Genomic DNA, 15,166 nt, shown 5'->3' on the forward strand with positions numbered 1-15,166 from the left:
ATAGCACCTATTTCACACCATCTATGGTGCTATGGTGATCAGGGATCTTTTATATTACTATTGTGCTCATTTGGGGGCACCACAAATTGTACCCACATAAGACAGCAAACTTAGATAAATGCTGTACATGTTCTGACTGCTCTACCCACCAGCTGTTCCCCCTCTTTCTCCCTCTTCTGGGGCCTTTCTATTCCTGAAGACATAATATTGAAATGAGACCAATGAATAACCATATAATGGCTTCTCAGTGTTCAAATGAAAGAGTCCCATGTCTCTCAACTTTAAAACAAAAGCTAGAAATGATTAAGCTTAAAGAGGAAGGCATGTCAAAAGCTAGGCCTTCTGCCTCAAACAGCCAAGTTGTGAATGCGAAGGGAAAGTTCTTGAAGGAAACTAAAAGTGCTATTCCAGTAAACAGACATGATAAGAAAGTGAGATAGCCTTATCACTGAGTAGAAGTTTTAGTGGTCTGGGAAGCCTGGGTGGCTCAGCGGTTGAGCGCCTGCCTCCAACCCAGGGCATGATCCTGGAGTCCCGAGATCAAGTCCCACATCGGGCACCCTGCATGGAGCCTGCATCTTTTTCTGCGTCTCTCATGAATAAATAAATAAAATCTTAAAAAAAAAAAAAGAAGAAGAAGAAGAAGAAGAAGTTGTGTTAATGGTCTGGACAGAAGATCAAACTAGCCCCAACATTTCCTAAGCAAAGGCCTAAGCCACAGCAAGGTCCTAATTCTGTCCAATTCTATGAAGGCTGAGTGAGGTGCAGAAACTGCAGAAGAAAAGTTTGAAGGTAGCAGAGGTTGGTAGCATGAAGTTTAAGGAAAGGAGCCAACTCTGTAACATGAAAGTGCCAGGTGAATCAGCAAGTGCTGGTGGAGAAGCTGTAGCAGTTCCCAGAAGATCTAGCTGAGATAATTAATGCAGTTAATACACTAAACAACAGATTTTCAATGTAGACAAAACGGTCTTATATTGGAAGAAGATGCTATCTAGGACTTTCATAGCTAGAAAGGAGAAGTCAATGCCTGGTCCCATGGCTTCAAAGGACAGCCTGAGTCTCTTGTTAGGGGCTAATGCAGCTGGTAACTTTAAGTTGAAGGCAATGCTCATTTATCAGTCCAAAAATGCTAGGGTTCTTTAGAATTATGTCAAATCTACTCTGCCTGTGCTCTGTGAATTTTTAAAAATTTATATGTAATCTCTACACCCAACCGGGGGCTCAAACTCACAACCCCAAGATCAAGAGTCACACATTCCTCTGATTTAACCAACCAGGCACCCCAGCCTGTGCTCTTTAAATAAAACAACAAAGCCTGTGTGACAGCACATCTGTTTATAACATAGTTACTGAACATTTTTTAAAATAAATTTTATTTATTTATTCAGAGAGAGAAGCAGAGACACAGGCAAAGGTAGAAGCAGGCTCCATGCAGGGAGCCTGACATGGGACTCAATCCTGGGTCTCCAGGATCACACCCCAGGCTGCAGGCAGCGCTAAACTGCTGCGCCACCAGGGCTGCCCTAGTTACTGAACATTTTAAGACAACTATAAAGACCTACTGCTCAGAAGATTCCTTTCAAAATATGACTGCTCACTGACAAGGCACCCGATCACCCAAGAACTCTGATGGAGACATATAATAAGATTAATATTTTCTTTTCTTTTTTTTTAAGATTTTATTTATTCATTCATGAGAGACATAGAGAAGCAGAGATATAGGCAGAGGGAGAAGTAGGCTCCCTGTGGGGAGCTGAATGTGGGACTTGATCCCAGGACCCCTGGATCACGACCTGAGCCAAAGGCAGACGCTCAACTACTGAACCACCCAGGTATCCTAATTAATGTTGTTTGAAGCCTGCTAACATAGCACCCATTCTGTAGCCTCTAGATCAAGGAGTAATTTCAACTTTTATGCCTCATTACTTAAGAAATACATATTGTGGGATCCCTGGGTGGCGCAGCGGTTTAGCGCCTGCCTTTGGCCCAGGGCGCGATCCTGGAGACCCAGGATCGAATCCCACATCGGGCTCCCGGTGCATGGAGCCTGCTTCTCCCTCTGCCTGTATCTCTGCCTCTCTCTCTCTCTCTCTGTGACTATCATAAAAAAAAAAAAAAAAAATACATATTGTAAGGAAAATAGTGGTTCTTCAGATGGATCTTGGCAAAGTTAATTGAAAACCTTCTAGGGGGGCAGCCCCAGTGGCGCAGTGGTTTAGCGCCGCCTGCAGCCCAGGGCGTGATCCTGGAGACCTGGGATCGAGTCCCACATCGGGCTTCCTGTATGGAGCCTGCTTCTCCCTCTGCCTGTGTCTCTGCCTCTCTCTCTCTCTGTCTCTATGAATAAATAAATAAAATCTTAAAAAAAAAAAAAATAGAAAAAAGAAAATCTTCTAGGGGGCACCTAGGTGACTCAGTCAGTTAAGCATCTGCCTTTGGTTCAGGTCATGATCCCAGGGTCCTGAGATGGAGCCCCATGTTAGGCTCCCTGCTCAGCAGGGAGTCTGCTTCTCCCTCTCCCTCTGCCCCTCCCCCTGCTCATGCTCTCTCTCAAATAAACAAATGAAATCTTTTAATAAAAGAAAAAGAAAACGTTCTAAAAAGGATTCACCACTCTTGATGTCATTAAGAACACTTGTGGTTTAGGGGAAGAGGCCATAATATCAACATTAACAGGAGTTTGGAAGAAGCTGACTGCAACCTTCATGGATGACTTTGAGGGGTTCAAGACTTCACTATAGGAAGTTGCCACAGATATGGTGGAAACAGCAAGAAAACTGGAATTTGAAGTAAAGCCTACAGATGAGACTGAATGACTGCAATCTCATGATAAAATCTCAGTGGATGAGAAGCTGCTTCTTATGGATGAGCAAAGAAAGAGGTTTCTTGAGATGGAATCTACTCCTGGTGAAGATGCTATGAAGACTATTGAAATGACAACAGAGGATTTAAAATGTTACATAAACTTAATTGATAAAACAGTGGCAGGATTTGGGAGGATTAATTCCAATTTCCATACAAGCTCTACAGTGGGTGAAATGTTATCAAACAGCATCGCATGCTACAGAGAAAGAGGTTCGTGGAAAGAACAGCCAATCAATGTGGCACCCTTGTTATCTTATTTTCAGAAATAACCATGGCCACTCTAGCCTTCAGCACCAACGACCCTGATGAGTCAGCAGGCATCAGGATCGAGGCAAGACACTCCACCAGTAAAAAGATTACAACTTGCTAAAAGCTGATGTCAGTATTGTTAGCAATAAAATATTTTTAAATTAAGGTATGGAAAGGATGTAATGCTATTGCACACTTAGTAAAATACAGTGTAAACATAACTTTATTGGCACCGGAAAACCAAAAGATTCATTTGACTTGCTTTATTGCAGTATTTGCTTTACTGTGGTGGTCTGGAAATGAGCCCAGAATATCTGTCTCTGAGGTATGCCTCTACGAAAATTAACTCAAAATGGAACAACAACCCAAATAAGAGCTAACACTATAACACTCTCAGAGGAAAACACAAGGATAATCTTCATGGTCTTAGATTTGATAGTAGATTCTTAGATATGACACCAAAAGCATGAGAAACAGAAGAAAAAATGAAAAACTGGGCACCATCACAATTAAAAACTTCTGTCCTTTTTTTTTTTTTTTTAAAGATAGATAGATTTATTTATTTATTTATTTATTTATTTATTTATTTATTTATTTATTTATGAGAGACATAGAGAGAGAGAGAGAGGCAGAGACACAGGAGGAGGGAGAAGCAGGCTCCATGCAGGGAGCCCTACGTGGGACTCGATCCCGGGACTCCAGGATCGCGCCCTGGGCCTAATACAGGCGCTAAACCGCTGAGCCACCCAGGGATCCCCCAACTTCTGTCCTTCAAAGGACACTATCGAGAAAATGAAGACAATGCACAGAATGGGAAAAATTATATGCAAATCATCAATCTCATAAAGTCATATCCAGAATGTATAAAGAACAACACTTACGGGGATCGCTGGGTGGCGCAGCGGTTTAGCGCCTGCCTTTGGCTCAGGGCACGATCCTGGAGACCCGGGATCGAATCCCACATCGGGCTCCTGGTGCATGGAGCCTGCTTCTCCCTCTGCCTATGTCTCCGCCTCTCTCTCTCTCTCTGTGTGACTATCATAAATAAACTTTAAAAAAAAATAAATTATTAAAAAAAAAAAAAAAGAACAACACTTACGACCCAACAATAAAAAGATAACACAATCTAAAAATGTGCAAAGTGGGGCACCTGGGTGGCTCAGTGGTTGAGTGTCTGCCATTGGCTCAGGTCGTGATCCCGGGGTCCTGGAATGGAGTCCCACATCAGGCTCCCTGCAGGGAGCCTGCTTCTCCCTCTGCCTCCGTCTCTGCCTCTCGCGAATAAATAAAATCTTTTATAAAATAAATAAAATAAAATAAAAATGGGCAAACTATTTGAATAGAAGCTCTGAAAAATATAGATTAGTGGCCTGAATACATGAACACTTTTATCGATATCGTTTGTCATTAGGGAAATGTAAACTGTCAACCAGATGTCATTTTATACCCACCAGGACAGGTATAATAAAAAAACATGGGCAAGAAGTGTTGACAAGGATGTGGAGAAACTGGAACTCAGTTCCAATTTCTGGTGGGAATGTACCATGATGCTGTCACTTCAGAAAACAGGTGCCAATTCCTCAGAATTAAGCATGGAGTTACCACAGAACCCAACAATTTCACTCCTACTGAGAGACCCAAGAGAACATTTGCTCACACAAAGACACGAATATGAATGCTAAAGCAGTATGACTCATAATAGCCAAAAAGTAGAAACAATCTACATGTCCCACCAACTGATGAATGAATAAGCAAACTGTGGTATTACCCAGGCTATGGAGTATTATTCATCCATAAAAATGAAATCAAGTACTGATACATGTTACAACTTAGATAGACTCTGAAAACGTCACAATAAGGCAAAGAAGCCACACACAAAAAGCCACATATTATATGATCCATTTATGAAATGTCCAGAAGGAAATCTAGAGACAAAAATGTAGATTAGTGGTTGCCAGGGGCTTAGGGAGAGAGAGAGGGAAAGGGAGTGACCCCTTATGGATATGAGGTTTTTTTGGGAAGTAGTGAAAAGCTTCTGGGATTAGATAGTGGTGGTGATTGTCCAACATTGCGTGGATACTAAAAACCACTAACTGGACACATTAAAAGTCTGAGTTTTACAGCACGTGAATTATATCACAAGTCTTCAAAACATTATCCATCAAAATTGCATCACTCAAAGATGCACTTGGAGGGAAAAACTTTGGGTGTTTACAAAGAAAAAAACAGCCCAGGGACTAATGATATGAAAATAATACTGTACAAAGATCAATGGTCAAAAGCCATTTCCTTGTAAAGCATACTATCCACAAACCTCTCAAGGGCGCCTGGGAGGCTCAGTTCATTAAGTGTCTGCTTTTGGCTTAGGTCATGATCCCAGGGTACTAGGACTGAGCCCCAAGGTGGGCACCCGACTCAGCAGGGAGTCTGCTTCTCCCTCTCCCTCTGCCTGCCCCTCTCCCTGATTGTTCTCTGTCTCTAACAAATAAATAAAATCTTAAAAAAACAACAACAACAACAAAACAAACCTCTCACAGGATTGATAAAGATGAAAGGGAATGCAAATAAATACTATGAAAAAAAGAGAATACGTAGTTAAAGATTACATATCAGAATACATTAAAAGTATCTTTATGTTTATAATTTTGAAAACAGAGGCAGAGGAAAAACTTCTAGAAAATACAACTGGTTGAAATAGGCTCAAGAAGAAATAGACAACCTGAATAGTCCTATAACCATTAAAGATACTCAATTTAGAAAAGTTAATCTTCACATCAAGAACAAAGGAGGGCCAACTGCTTTACAGCTCAAGTCTATCAAACATTTAAGCAACAAATCATTGTCATCCTATGCAACTCTTCTAGGAAACAGAAAAAGAACACTTCCCAATTCACCTTCTTGAGCCAAATATAGCACCAGTACCAACACTAGACAAGGTCAGTATGAGAAATGAAAATGACAGGCAACTCTCACTCATGAACTTGAATGTAAAACTACTATTTAAAAAAGTATGTCCTGATTGTGTTTGTTTGTTTTTTTTTCCTCAGGCAAGTACGGTTGATTTAATACTAGAAAAGTGATTCATGTAATTTACCACTGAAAAGATAAAAAGCTAATATAAGAATAAATACAACTAAAAGTATTTAATAACATTAGACTTCATTAACCCGATAAAAGACTAGAACACTAGAACAGAAAAGATTTTAGTGTTGAAACGTACAGTAAACATACAGTAAAAACTTGTCCTTTAAGATGGGGTGAAGGGGGTGTCTGGCTGGCTCAGTCAGTGGAGTGTGTAACTCTTGATCTCAGAGTCATGAGTTGGAGCCCCATATTGAGTGTAGAGATTACTTAAGAAATCTTAACAACAACAAAAAAAGATGGGGATATCACCAGGACATAGCTACTCCCATGCACCACTCTACAGTCCTGGCCACCAAATAAATAAGAAAATGTAACAAAAGTTACAAAATTGGAAAAAAACAAATTTATCATTATTTGCAATTAGAAAACCAAGAAGAATCTATAGATAACTCCGTAAAATTTGTTATAATTTAAAAAGTTTGCTAGAGGGGCAGCTGGGTGCTTCAGTCGGTCAAGTATCAGCTCAGGGCATGATCTCAAGGTCATGAGATCTAGCCCTATGTCTGACTCCAAGCTGGGCATGGAGTCTGCTAAAGATTCTTGCTCTCCCAATGGAAAAAAAAAAAAGATTCTTGCTCTCCCTCTGCCCCGTCCCCCTCAATTCCACTCTCTCACCCCACACTCTCTTTCTCTCTCTCAAAAAAAAAATTTTTTTTTTTTTTTTTTGCTGGTTACAAAATAAATTTAAAAGGTCAAATGCATGTTACTGTATCAGCAACTATTATTTGGAAGATATAATTTTAAGAGATGATTTATAATAGTAACAAGATGATATAGCATCTAGTGATTAATCTCAAAGATGTTTAAGTCCTTTAGATGAAAATTATAGAATTTTATTGAACAACACTAAGAAAACCAAAATAAAGAGATTACACCACAATCTTAGATTAGAAGACTCACAACTGTAAAGATGTGAGTTCTCCCCAAAATGATCTATAGACTCAATTCAATTCCAAATTAAAGTCTCCAAATAACTCTTTGTAAGACTTAGTAGCCGATTCTAAAATTCATACAGGAAAACAAAAGGCGAGAATAGTTCAGACTCTTGAAGGCACATACCCTGCCCCAAAGCAGGACCTCTTATAAATCTATAGCAATGGAATCAATGTGCTGTCAGCAGAAGGAGAGACCAAGAGATGAGACGGTGAGCCCAGAAAGAGACCCACACAGAAATGGGAACTAGAGGATGGAGCTGTCACTGCAGGGCACTAAGGAAAGGGCAGATTTCTCAATAAATGATACGGGGAACAGTTATCATCTATTTGAGGACAAACTGAAATTGGATCCCCGAGAAGGGAAAGAATGCTTCAGAACAGGCCTCTGAGCCATGTTGGAACATGGAGGATGCAGGATGTGAGTTCAGAGCAGAAGTGGGTTTGATAAAAACAAAGATGTGGGTGGCCTTTAAAAAAGTAGCACCAGGGGTGCCCAGGTGGCTCAGGCAGTTAAGCATCTGTTTTCGACTCAGGTCATGATCTCAGGGTTCTGGGATTGATACCCCACATCGGGCTCCCTGCTTAGCAAGGGAGCCTGTGTTTCCCTCTCCCTCTGCCACTCCCTCTGCTTGTGCTCTCTCTGTCAAACAAATAGATACAATCTTAAAAAAAAAAAAAAAAACTGAACTGGAAGTGGAAAAGGAAACAGGGAGCATGGCAATCAGAAATATTTTGCTTTGAAGGGGAGCAGAGCAGTGGATGGGGATGTGGGGTCAATAGAGAGTTGCTCTAAGACAAGGGATTCTCCATAATGACACGGGAGCCGGAGGTGATGGATGAAGGAGCCAAAGGCTTTCAGACACATGGGAGAACGGGAGCCATAGCAGTGGTGGGGGTGGTGCCCATGAGCTCAGACAATTCTGTTGTTGTTACAGTCGGGAAAGCAGTAATGATAGGCACAGACCAAGACAAGCAGGGCGAATACGAGGGGTACCCTGCATGAAGGAAGCAATCTTTTGATGAAGTGCCAGTCCGGGTCCACCGATGGGAGTAACCATGGAGGCAAGTTTGAGGAAGTGGGAACGTTACTAACTGGCAGTGGAATTGCTGGGGACCATGCAAGTGGTCACCTAAGGTGTGCGACTGTGAATATACAGGGGCAACACGGCCCAGGTTGTGTGATTTTCCCTCTAGCCCCACTCAGTGGTCCTGGAGCTGATGGAGAGGGTTTAGTTCCAATTGTGCTGGTGCCAGGGAGCCTGGAGCCAGAGTGTCTGCAGGGACAAGGCTACAATGATGATTCTAACTGGTGGGAAGAGAAGACAGGATGGGAGATGAAGGACATATCAATAGTGGGTTTAACAGACCAGACGATGAGACAGGGCTGAGGGTACAGGATGAGGAAGCCCAAAGGGTCAAGGCAGAGGTCGGGCTGCAATGTCTGGTCCGGCTCCTGTGCACCATCATGTGGGTGGCTGAACTAACGCAGAAGAAAAAGGCACTGCAGGTAAGGATGGGAAGGAATCGAGAGGCCAGGCTGTGGACCAAGTCACCTACATGGATTCAGAGGTTCCCCCGAGAGGTGACGGAGGCCCAGAGAGAAAGATTGTGGGCCAGGAGGGAAGGTCCCAGAATGAGGAGGAGTGACAGAGAGGTGGCTGGCTGGCCACAGAGTCTCCTCCCATTGTTAGCTCCCTGGGCTCCAGCCCCAGGATGGTGAACCAACCATGGCTCTTCAGAATTTATAAGGCTAATCAACCTTTTACTCCTCAAAGCATATCCCAGAGATCAGTACAACCGTGCTGTCTTATAAATGAAGAAACTGAGGCTCAGGGAAGAGACCCAGAGGGGCAGGGGCAAGGCCCTCGAGCCAGGAGGCAGCAGGGCTGGGAGCTCAGGTCACCTGGGTAGTTCCGGCAGCCCCCCGCGGTGCTCCCCCGCCGCCAGGTGCCCTCGTAGAGTGTGGTGTTCCATTTACGGATGGACCGGCTCTTGAGCGCATCGGGTGTCAGGTTGCAGATCTCCAACCGGGTGAACTCACGCATGAAGTCTCGGAAGGACATCCTGGGGTCCCAGTACAGAGGTGAGCCACAGCCCCCGGCCAGGGCACATGCGGGGTCCGTGGGGATCAGGGGCTGGGGCACAAGCCCTGAGAGGGGCTGGACTGAGGAGGGGGCCGCTCACCAGAACTCTCCATCCTCCATCTTGACCCGGAGCTGCTCCCTTTCGTAAGGGTCCACGTTGTTCCACTCTGAGGAGCTGGGGGAGAAGGGCGCTGCCAGGGGCTGATGGAAACTGCCCTGCGGGCCTCTGTCCTCGGGCCTGGCCCCCCTTAGCCCAAGTCAGAAGGGCTCTGCACGGTCAAGCCCAAGATCCCAGTTCCAGGGGCTGTCAAATGAGGGCCAGCTCTGAGGATGCTCACAGGCTGGGCCCCGTGGCCTGCTTGGCCTGAGCTTTGTCAGGACAGTCCCCCAGACCTGGTAACATAGGGATGGGCACCCCCTGCTCAATCCTGAGCACAGTCCCAGCAGAAATGCCGTGGCCCTGACCAGCCTCCCATAGCCTCCCCAGCCAGTGTCCACTGCCCCTCACCCGTCACTCCAGGCTCCCGTCCACTCCACCTCGCCCCAAGGATTCCGCATCCGGATCAGGCTCACCATCTGGCCCTGGTAGTTCACCTGTTCCCAGAACTCCCATCAGCGCCTGCTTCCAGCACACACTTTCAACATGGCTTCCTGCTGTGTTCCACTCAGGAGCCCTGCTCGGCACCCAGCACTGCACCCAGGGCTGCACCCAGGGAGATACAGCCCCTTCTCGATGAATTTACCCAGGAATTTACCCCGAGGGAGGCTAGACACACAGACTACAGAAAATCAGAGCTGAATAAGATAAATATCTCAAGAGACAAAGAAGATGCCGCAGGAGGTCAAAGAGCCAGCCCCTCCCACAGCTGTGGTCCTAGGCCAGACAGGCAAAGGCCACCCAGAAGGCAGAAGCCACCCTAAAGGGACACCCCGTGTGGAGTGGTACCTGCTTGGCCCCTGTCACAGAGTAGGCATGGCCCTTCACCAGCTTCTTGAAAGTGATGGCCTCCATGTCTAGAACGCTGGAGATCTGCAGGGATACGTGTGCAGGGGTTGGGGGCCAGGTCCCAGAGACCAGGGGCATCCCCATCCCCAGTCCAGAAGGGAGACCCAAGCACTCATGGATCCCAGACACTCCCCATGCACAATAGCTATTGGGAGTGGCAGGCAGGGGAGCTGACTTCGCCTAACACCCCAACATATGCTGGCCCTAGAAAGGGGGGTCACTCCACCACCACTATTACTGGTGGAGGGGCCTGTGCACCCCACTGACATTTGCTGGTGAGCCGGGCAACAGAAGAGTGGGGAAACAAGCTGAGCTCTGAGGTTGATGGGGCAGGAATGACCCCAGCCATAAAGGAGGCAGATAGGACTGAAGTGATGGATGAGGCTGGAGGGGAATCCAGAGACAGAGCAAGGTGAGAGGCGGGGTCTGGAGCCAAGCTGGGGCAAGGATGAGGCGGGGCTGGGATGAAGAGGGAACAGCTGGAAGGGGAGACAGGTCACAGGTCCCGGCTGGGTGCACTCACGTCAATGGAGCAGCCCAGGAGAGAACCTCGCTCCAGGGCCTTGAGGATGATTTGGTAGAGGTCGCTGGGTGCCTTGCGCAGCTCATACCATTCTGTCACCCCACCTGTGAAGTCCTCAAAGCCCTCTGAGGTGCTGCCCCCAGAGAGGGCCTCGTAGCTGCCATTCACCCTGCGGGGAGCCCAGCCCCAGGTCAGCACTCCCGCATCAAGCAGGACCCCAGACCCCAGGGTTGCGTGGAGCTGGCCCCTGGCTCCTACTCACTTGGCATAGGCCTTCTCAAGCAGGGCACTCCAGAACTCGTTGCCTTGGGCGGAGTGCACAAACACCAGCTTCCCGTCCTTGATGGGCAGCAGGTCATCCACGACCACATCCACCCATTCCCCAAACTGCCACAGCTAGAGGGGAGGGGAGCACAGTGAGTGCCTGCTTTGGGATTGCCCTGGCCAGAGCTCAAGCCTCAACTCTGCCAACTTGCTAGATGTCTGATCATGTACCTGGGATCCAGGATCCTGAATGAGGTTGCCTGTTGGAGACTCAGTTTCCCTGTCCATAAAAGGGAAGCCTTCCTCAAGGGAAAACTAACCATGACCACAAAGGTAAAGCTTTTAGGGCAGTGCTACTGATGTTTTCAAAACAGACCAGGTTGCCTCTTCAGGCACAGAGAGGCTGGAAAGCCCTAGGGGCTTGGCTCTCGGGAACAAGCCCCCTACCTCTCCCCTCCCTCATTTGAGGTGTATGGGGGGGGCATATGTAAATTAAGTGTAGGTCAAAAGTCAGGATATGTATAGTGGGGGCGGGTATAGATATAAATTAGGTATGGGTCAAAAATGTGGCATCTAGACCATAAGATGGGTGCGGTTCCTGCATTCACAGGTTTGCCTCTGAGATGGCAGGAGAGGTAAGTTTCCCAGGGCCAGAGGAGTCAGAAGCCTGGGGCCAGAAGTGACCAAGCACTAACAGAGTTGGGAGGAGCGCAGAACAATGGGGCAAGGGGAGGAGGGGGACCTAAGTAGTGAGGGTTGGAGGTGGGGGGAGTGTGAAGCGGGCCAATGAAGAGGCCAGGGTGGAGCAGATTAGAGGAGTAAGGGAAGGGGGTGGGGAGGCAGTGAGACCACATCCTTCCAAACCAGTGCTAGCAGGTGCAGCACTTGGCACCACCGGTCTGTTCTGCTTGGCCCCAAGGCAGGATGGAATAGGGAAAGGAACTCCCCAAATAAGGGGAAAGAGAGAGCACCCAGGAGTCCCCCAGGGCAGGGCTGGGGCCACCAGAGGGTCTCATCCAGGGTTGCTGGGGTGTGTCTCCCACCATCAGCTCACTGAGAATTCCTTAGTGTGACTTAAGAAACGGGCCCTGTGTGCAAAAAAGGAATAGTTGGTTTAAATAGACTTAATCTTGTCCTTTCTGCAGGAAGTTGGAGGCTGGAGGCTGCCAAAGTGTAGGAGGAGTTGGGGGTGGGGGATGGGGAAGACTGGTGCTATGGGTAGAGATAGCCACATGTGCTGGTCTGTTTTCCCCAGTAGAACACTATTTTTCATATGCAAACCTGGGACCCTATGGAGGAAAAGGATTTGTCCCATGGGAAATAATAGAGACCTTTCTATTCCTCCAAGCACTTTCTCCTTGATACACACAACCACGCAGGAAAACTGCCAGCTGAAATACCTGCCCAGCCGTTTCACACATGACAGATCTGAGATGGCATCAACAGGTCAAATTCTTTCTAGAGGGAGGTCTGATCCCCACAGGGTGTGGACTTAAGCCACCCTAACTGCAGATTGCTGTGGGTCACTGGTCCTCACCTCCTCCAGGGCCTGATACCCCTCTTTCCCCAAAGCCCTGGGCTCCTCACCTGGAAATGGAAGATGCCAGCATAGCCATTCTGGAAGCTTTGGCCGTGTGGAACCACTCGATGCAGAAGCGTGTCATTGAGGGTGAGGGAGGCAATGGCAGCCAGAAGCCAACAGTCCCCTGGGATGGGAGGGACCCATATCAGGCCTGCTCTGCCGCTCTGCTCCCCGTGATGCACTAGTGCCCGTACTGGAGACAACCTGGGATTCCCTGGGCGCCATGTCCCTTGGCTTAGAGAAAAGACCCAGGAATCTAGGCAAACCAGCCCCACACTGATAGCCAGAGCCTGCCTGAGCTTGCAGGAGGGAGGGGTTAGGGCAGAGCCGGAAGGAACAGGCATGGGGAACTACTATGGAAAAAACACCCAGAACCACCCCCTCCTCCCAGGGCCTACCCAGTGCTCCCTGGCAGATGTCTGTGCGGGTGGCTCCATCCACAATGAACTGGGGGTTTGAGAGCAGCTCCTGCAAGAGACCAGAGTCCTGTCTCTGGGCCAGCCCTCCTAGAAACTGGAGCGCAGCCACCCTAGACCCCACCCCACACCTGGGACCTGGAGTCCTGTTCCCACTCCTCACCCACGATAGGGGTAAACTGAGTCCCACCCAAGGTGGTCCCTCTCACCGTGGGACGCTTCCACTTGATGCCATAGGTTTTGGAGGAGTTAGGGCCCAGGTCCTTGTAGCCTAGGCTCTGGGGTACCGGGGGGAAGGCCTCATCACGGAAGAGGGCCCCACTCTGCAGGCAGTGTGCTCGCAGCTGCTCAAAGTCCTGGCCCATGTACTTGATGGCGTTCTCATGGCGGCCAAGGCCCAGCTCCTTGGCCCGCTGCTTCTGCACTTGTGCAGACACCCCAGTGCAGTACACTGGGGTGATGATCTCCTCAGCCATCCTGCAGGACAGACCAGCCTGCTCAGAACCCAGGCCTTCCCAAAACTAGAACTGGGGCTCCTACTTGCCACTGACTGCCCTTCCTTTCCAAACCTGGGGTGTCCCCCACCTCATTGCTCCCCTCAGGGAACTCAGGACTCTCTGCCACCTCCCTGTGCCCCCAGAAACCAGGAGAGGGGCTCCTCCGCCCCTAGGTACCCCGGCCACCACCTCTCCCTTGCAGACTCCCATTGTCCTGGGCCTGCAGTCGTGCGGTCAGCCGGCCAGGCAGGCGGGGCAGAGCCCGGAGACGACAACACCGTAACCCCTTCCCCGGACTCCTGGGCACTGGCCCCGTTCCCTGGCACGGAGGCTGAGAACCCCGGGCAGGCGGGGCCCCCTCCCCAGGCCCCCGGGGCCGGCTGGGTGGTCCGGGGCTGCCGGGCTTCAGCCCCTCCCGCTCCGGCCTTCGCCCAGCCCAGCCCCTGGAGACCGTGGGGAGCGCAGGCCGGGCGGCTGCCTGGGCGCCGCGGCTTCCCGAGGCTCAGGGGGCCCGGGGGCAGCGGCCGGGTCGGCGGAATCACGGCCCGGCCCCCAGCTCCTTACCTGGGGCAGCAGTGCTGGGGGGACCGCTGCAGTGGCCGCGGCTGCCTTCCCGGGTGGCGGCTCGGGGTCGGGCCCAACCAGGAAGAGCGCTCCTCCCCGCCCTCCCCCGCGGCCCCTCCGCCCTCCTGCCCCCGCCCTCCTCCTCCTCCTCCTCCTCCTCGGGCTCGGGCTCGGGCTCCGGGGCCTCCCCGCTCTCCCTTATCTCGCCGGCACCTTCCGCGACTGTCCCTGCGGCGCCCCCCGCCCCTCGGCGGCCTCCGCGGGAGGACACACTAGGGGGTCAGGCCCCGGCGCCGCCCGCACGGAAGGGCGCCGCGGGGGCGGGGAGCGCGGCGCGGGGCAGGGCCGGGGGTATTTTTAACCCGGGGCAGCTGCTCGAGTTGCAGGGCCGGGCGGCTCCACCCGACGCGGCGCCCCCGGAGGGCGCTCCCGGCAGCTCCGGCCGCCTCCCGCCTGCGGCCCCCGCGCGCCCCCAGCTCGGGGCCAAGATGACCTCAGGCTGCGGCCGCCGCGAGGAGGAGGGGCTGGGCGGGCGGCGGGCGCGCCCCTGCGGGAGCCGGGCACCCCCCTGCGGGAGCCGGGCACCCCGCCGCCCCCTCCGCGCGCCCCGCAGGCCCCCGCTCGCTGCGCGACCTCGAGCGAGCCCTTCCCCATCCGGCCTCGGCTCCCCGGGCGTGAAGGGGCGCCGACGCGCAACTGCGGGATCCCGTCTTTCTCTCGCGCCCCGGGGTCCTTGAACCCGGAACCTGCGGGCCGTGGGCCTCCCCGCCCGCGCCCCGAGCCCCGCCTTACCCTGGAGGGGGCGGCGGAGGCTGCGGACGGGTGGGCGGGCGCACTGCTGACCCCCGGATCCTGCCCGCAGCCTCCCGAGCTGCGCCGGCGGAGGTGGGGGACGCGGAGGCCCCGGGGAGGAGGACGGCGGGGGCCTTCCCAGCTCCGCGCTTTTCCCTGACCTTGGGGGCCCCGGCCCGGCCGCTTTGCAGCTCCCCTAGGGCGGACGCACGAGCATTTTGTTGGGGCAGCAGTGCATAGCTTTC

The 15,166-nt window shown here is 50.6% G+C and overlaps 1 protein-coding gene across 2 annotated transcripts in view; it reads right to left on the reverse strand.

Annotated features, from left to right (window-relative positions):
* CAPN1 (calpain 1) overlaps positions 1–15,166 on the reverse strand; it is a 28,465-nt gene extending 13,299 nt beyond the window's left edge. Inside the window, exons 1-10 of one of the 2 annotated variants that reach the window (XM_038563974.1) lie at positions 14,922–15,166; positions 13,278–13,545; positions 13,051–13,120; positions 12,658–12,776; positions 11,069–11,202; positions 10,807–10,975; positions 10,224–10,307; positions 9,786–9,871; positions 9,378–9,452; positions 9,097–9,257 (exon numbers count right to left, since the gene is read on the reverse strand). In XM_038563974.1, coding sequence (XP_038419902.1) covers positions 9,097–9,257; positions 9,378–9,452; positions 9,786–9,871; positions 10,224–10,307; positions 10,807–10,975; positions 11,069–11,202; positions 12,658–12,776; positions 13,051–13,120; positions 13,278–13,544 — 1,165 coding nt within the window. In that variant the 5' untranslated portion in view covers position 13,545; positions 14,922–15,166. Of the gene's footprint in view, positions 1–9,096; positions 9,258–9,377; positions 9,453–9,785; positions 9,872–10,223; positions 10,308–10,806; positions 10,976–11,068; positions 11,203–12,657; positions 12,777–13,050; positions 13,121–13,277; positions 13,546–14,129; positions 14,283–14,921 lie in introns of those variants that run through there. The other variant, XM_038563973.1, reaches the window with a different exon arrangement.

The sequence above is a fragment of the Canis lupus genome, chromosome 18, assembly GCF_011100685.1.
Source record: "Canis lupus familiaris isolate Mischka breed German Shepherd chromosome 18, alternate assembly UU_Cfam_GSD_1.0, whole genome shotgun sequence".
Taxonomy (NCBI): domain Eukaryota; kingdom Metazoa; phylum Chordata; class Mammalia; order Carnivora; family Canidae; genus Canis; species Canis lupus.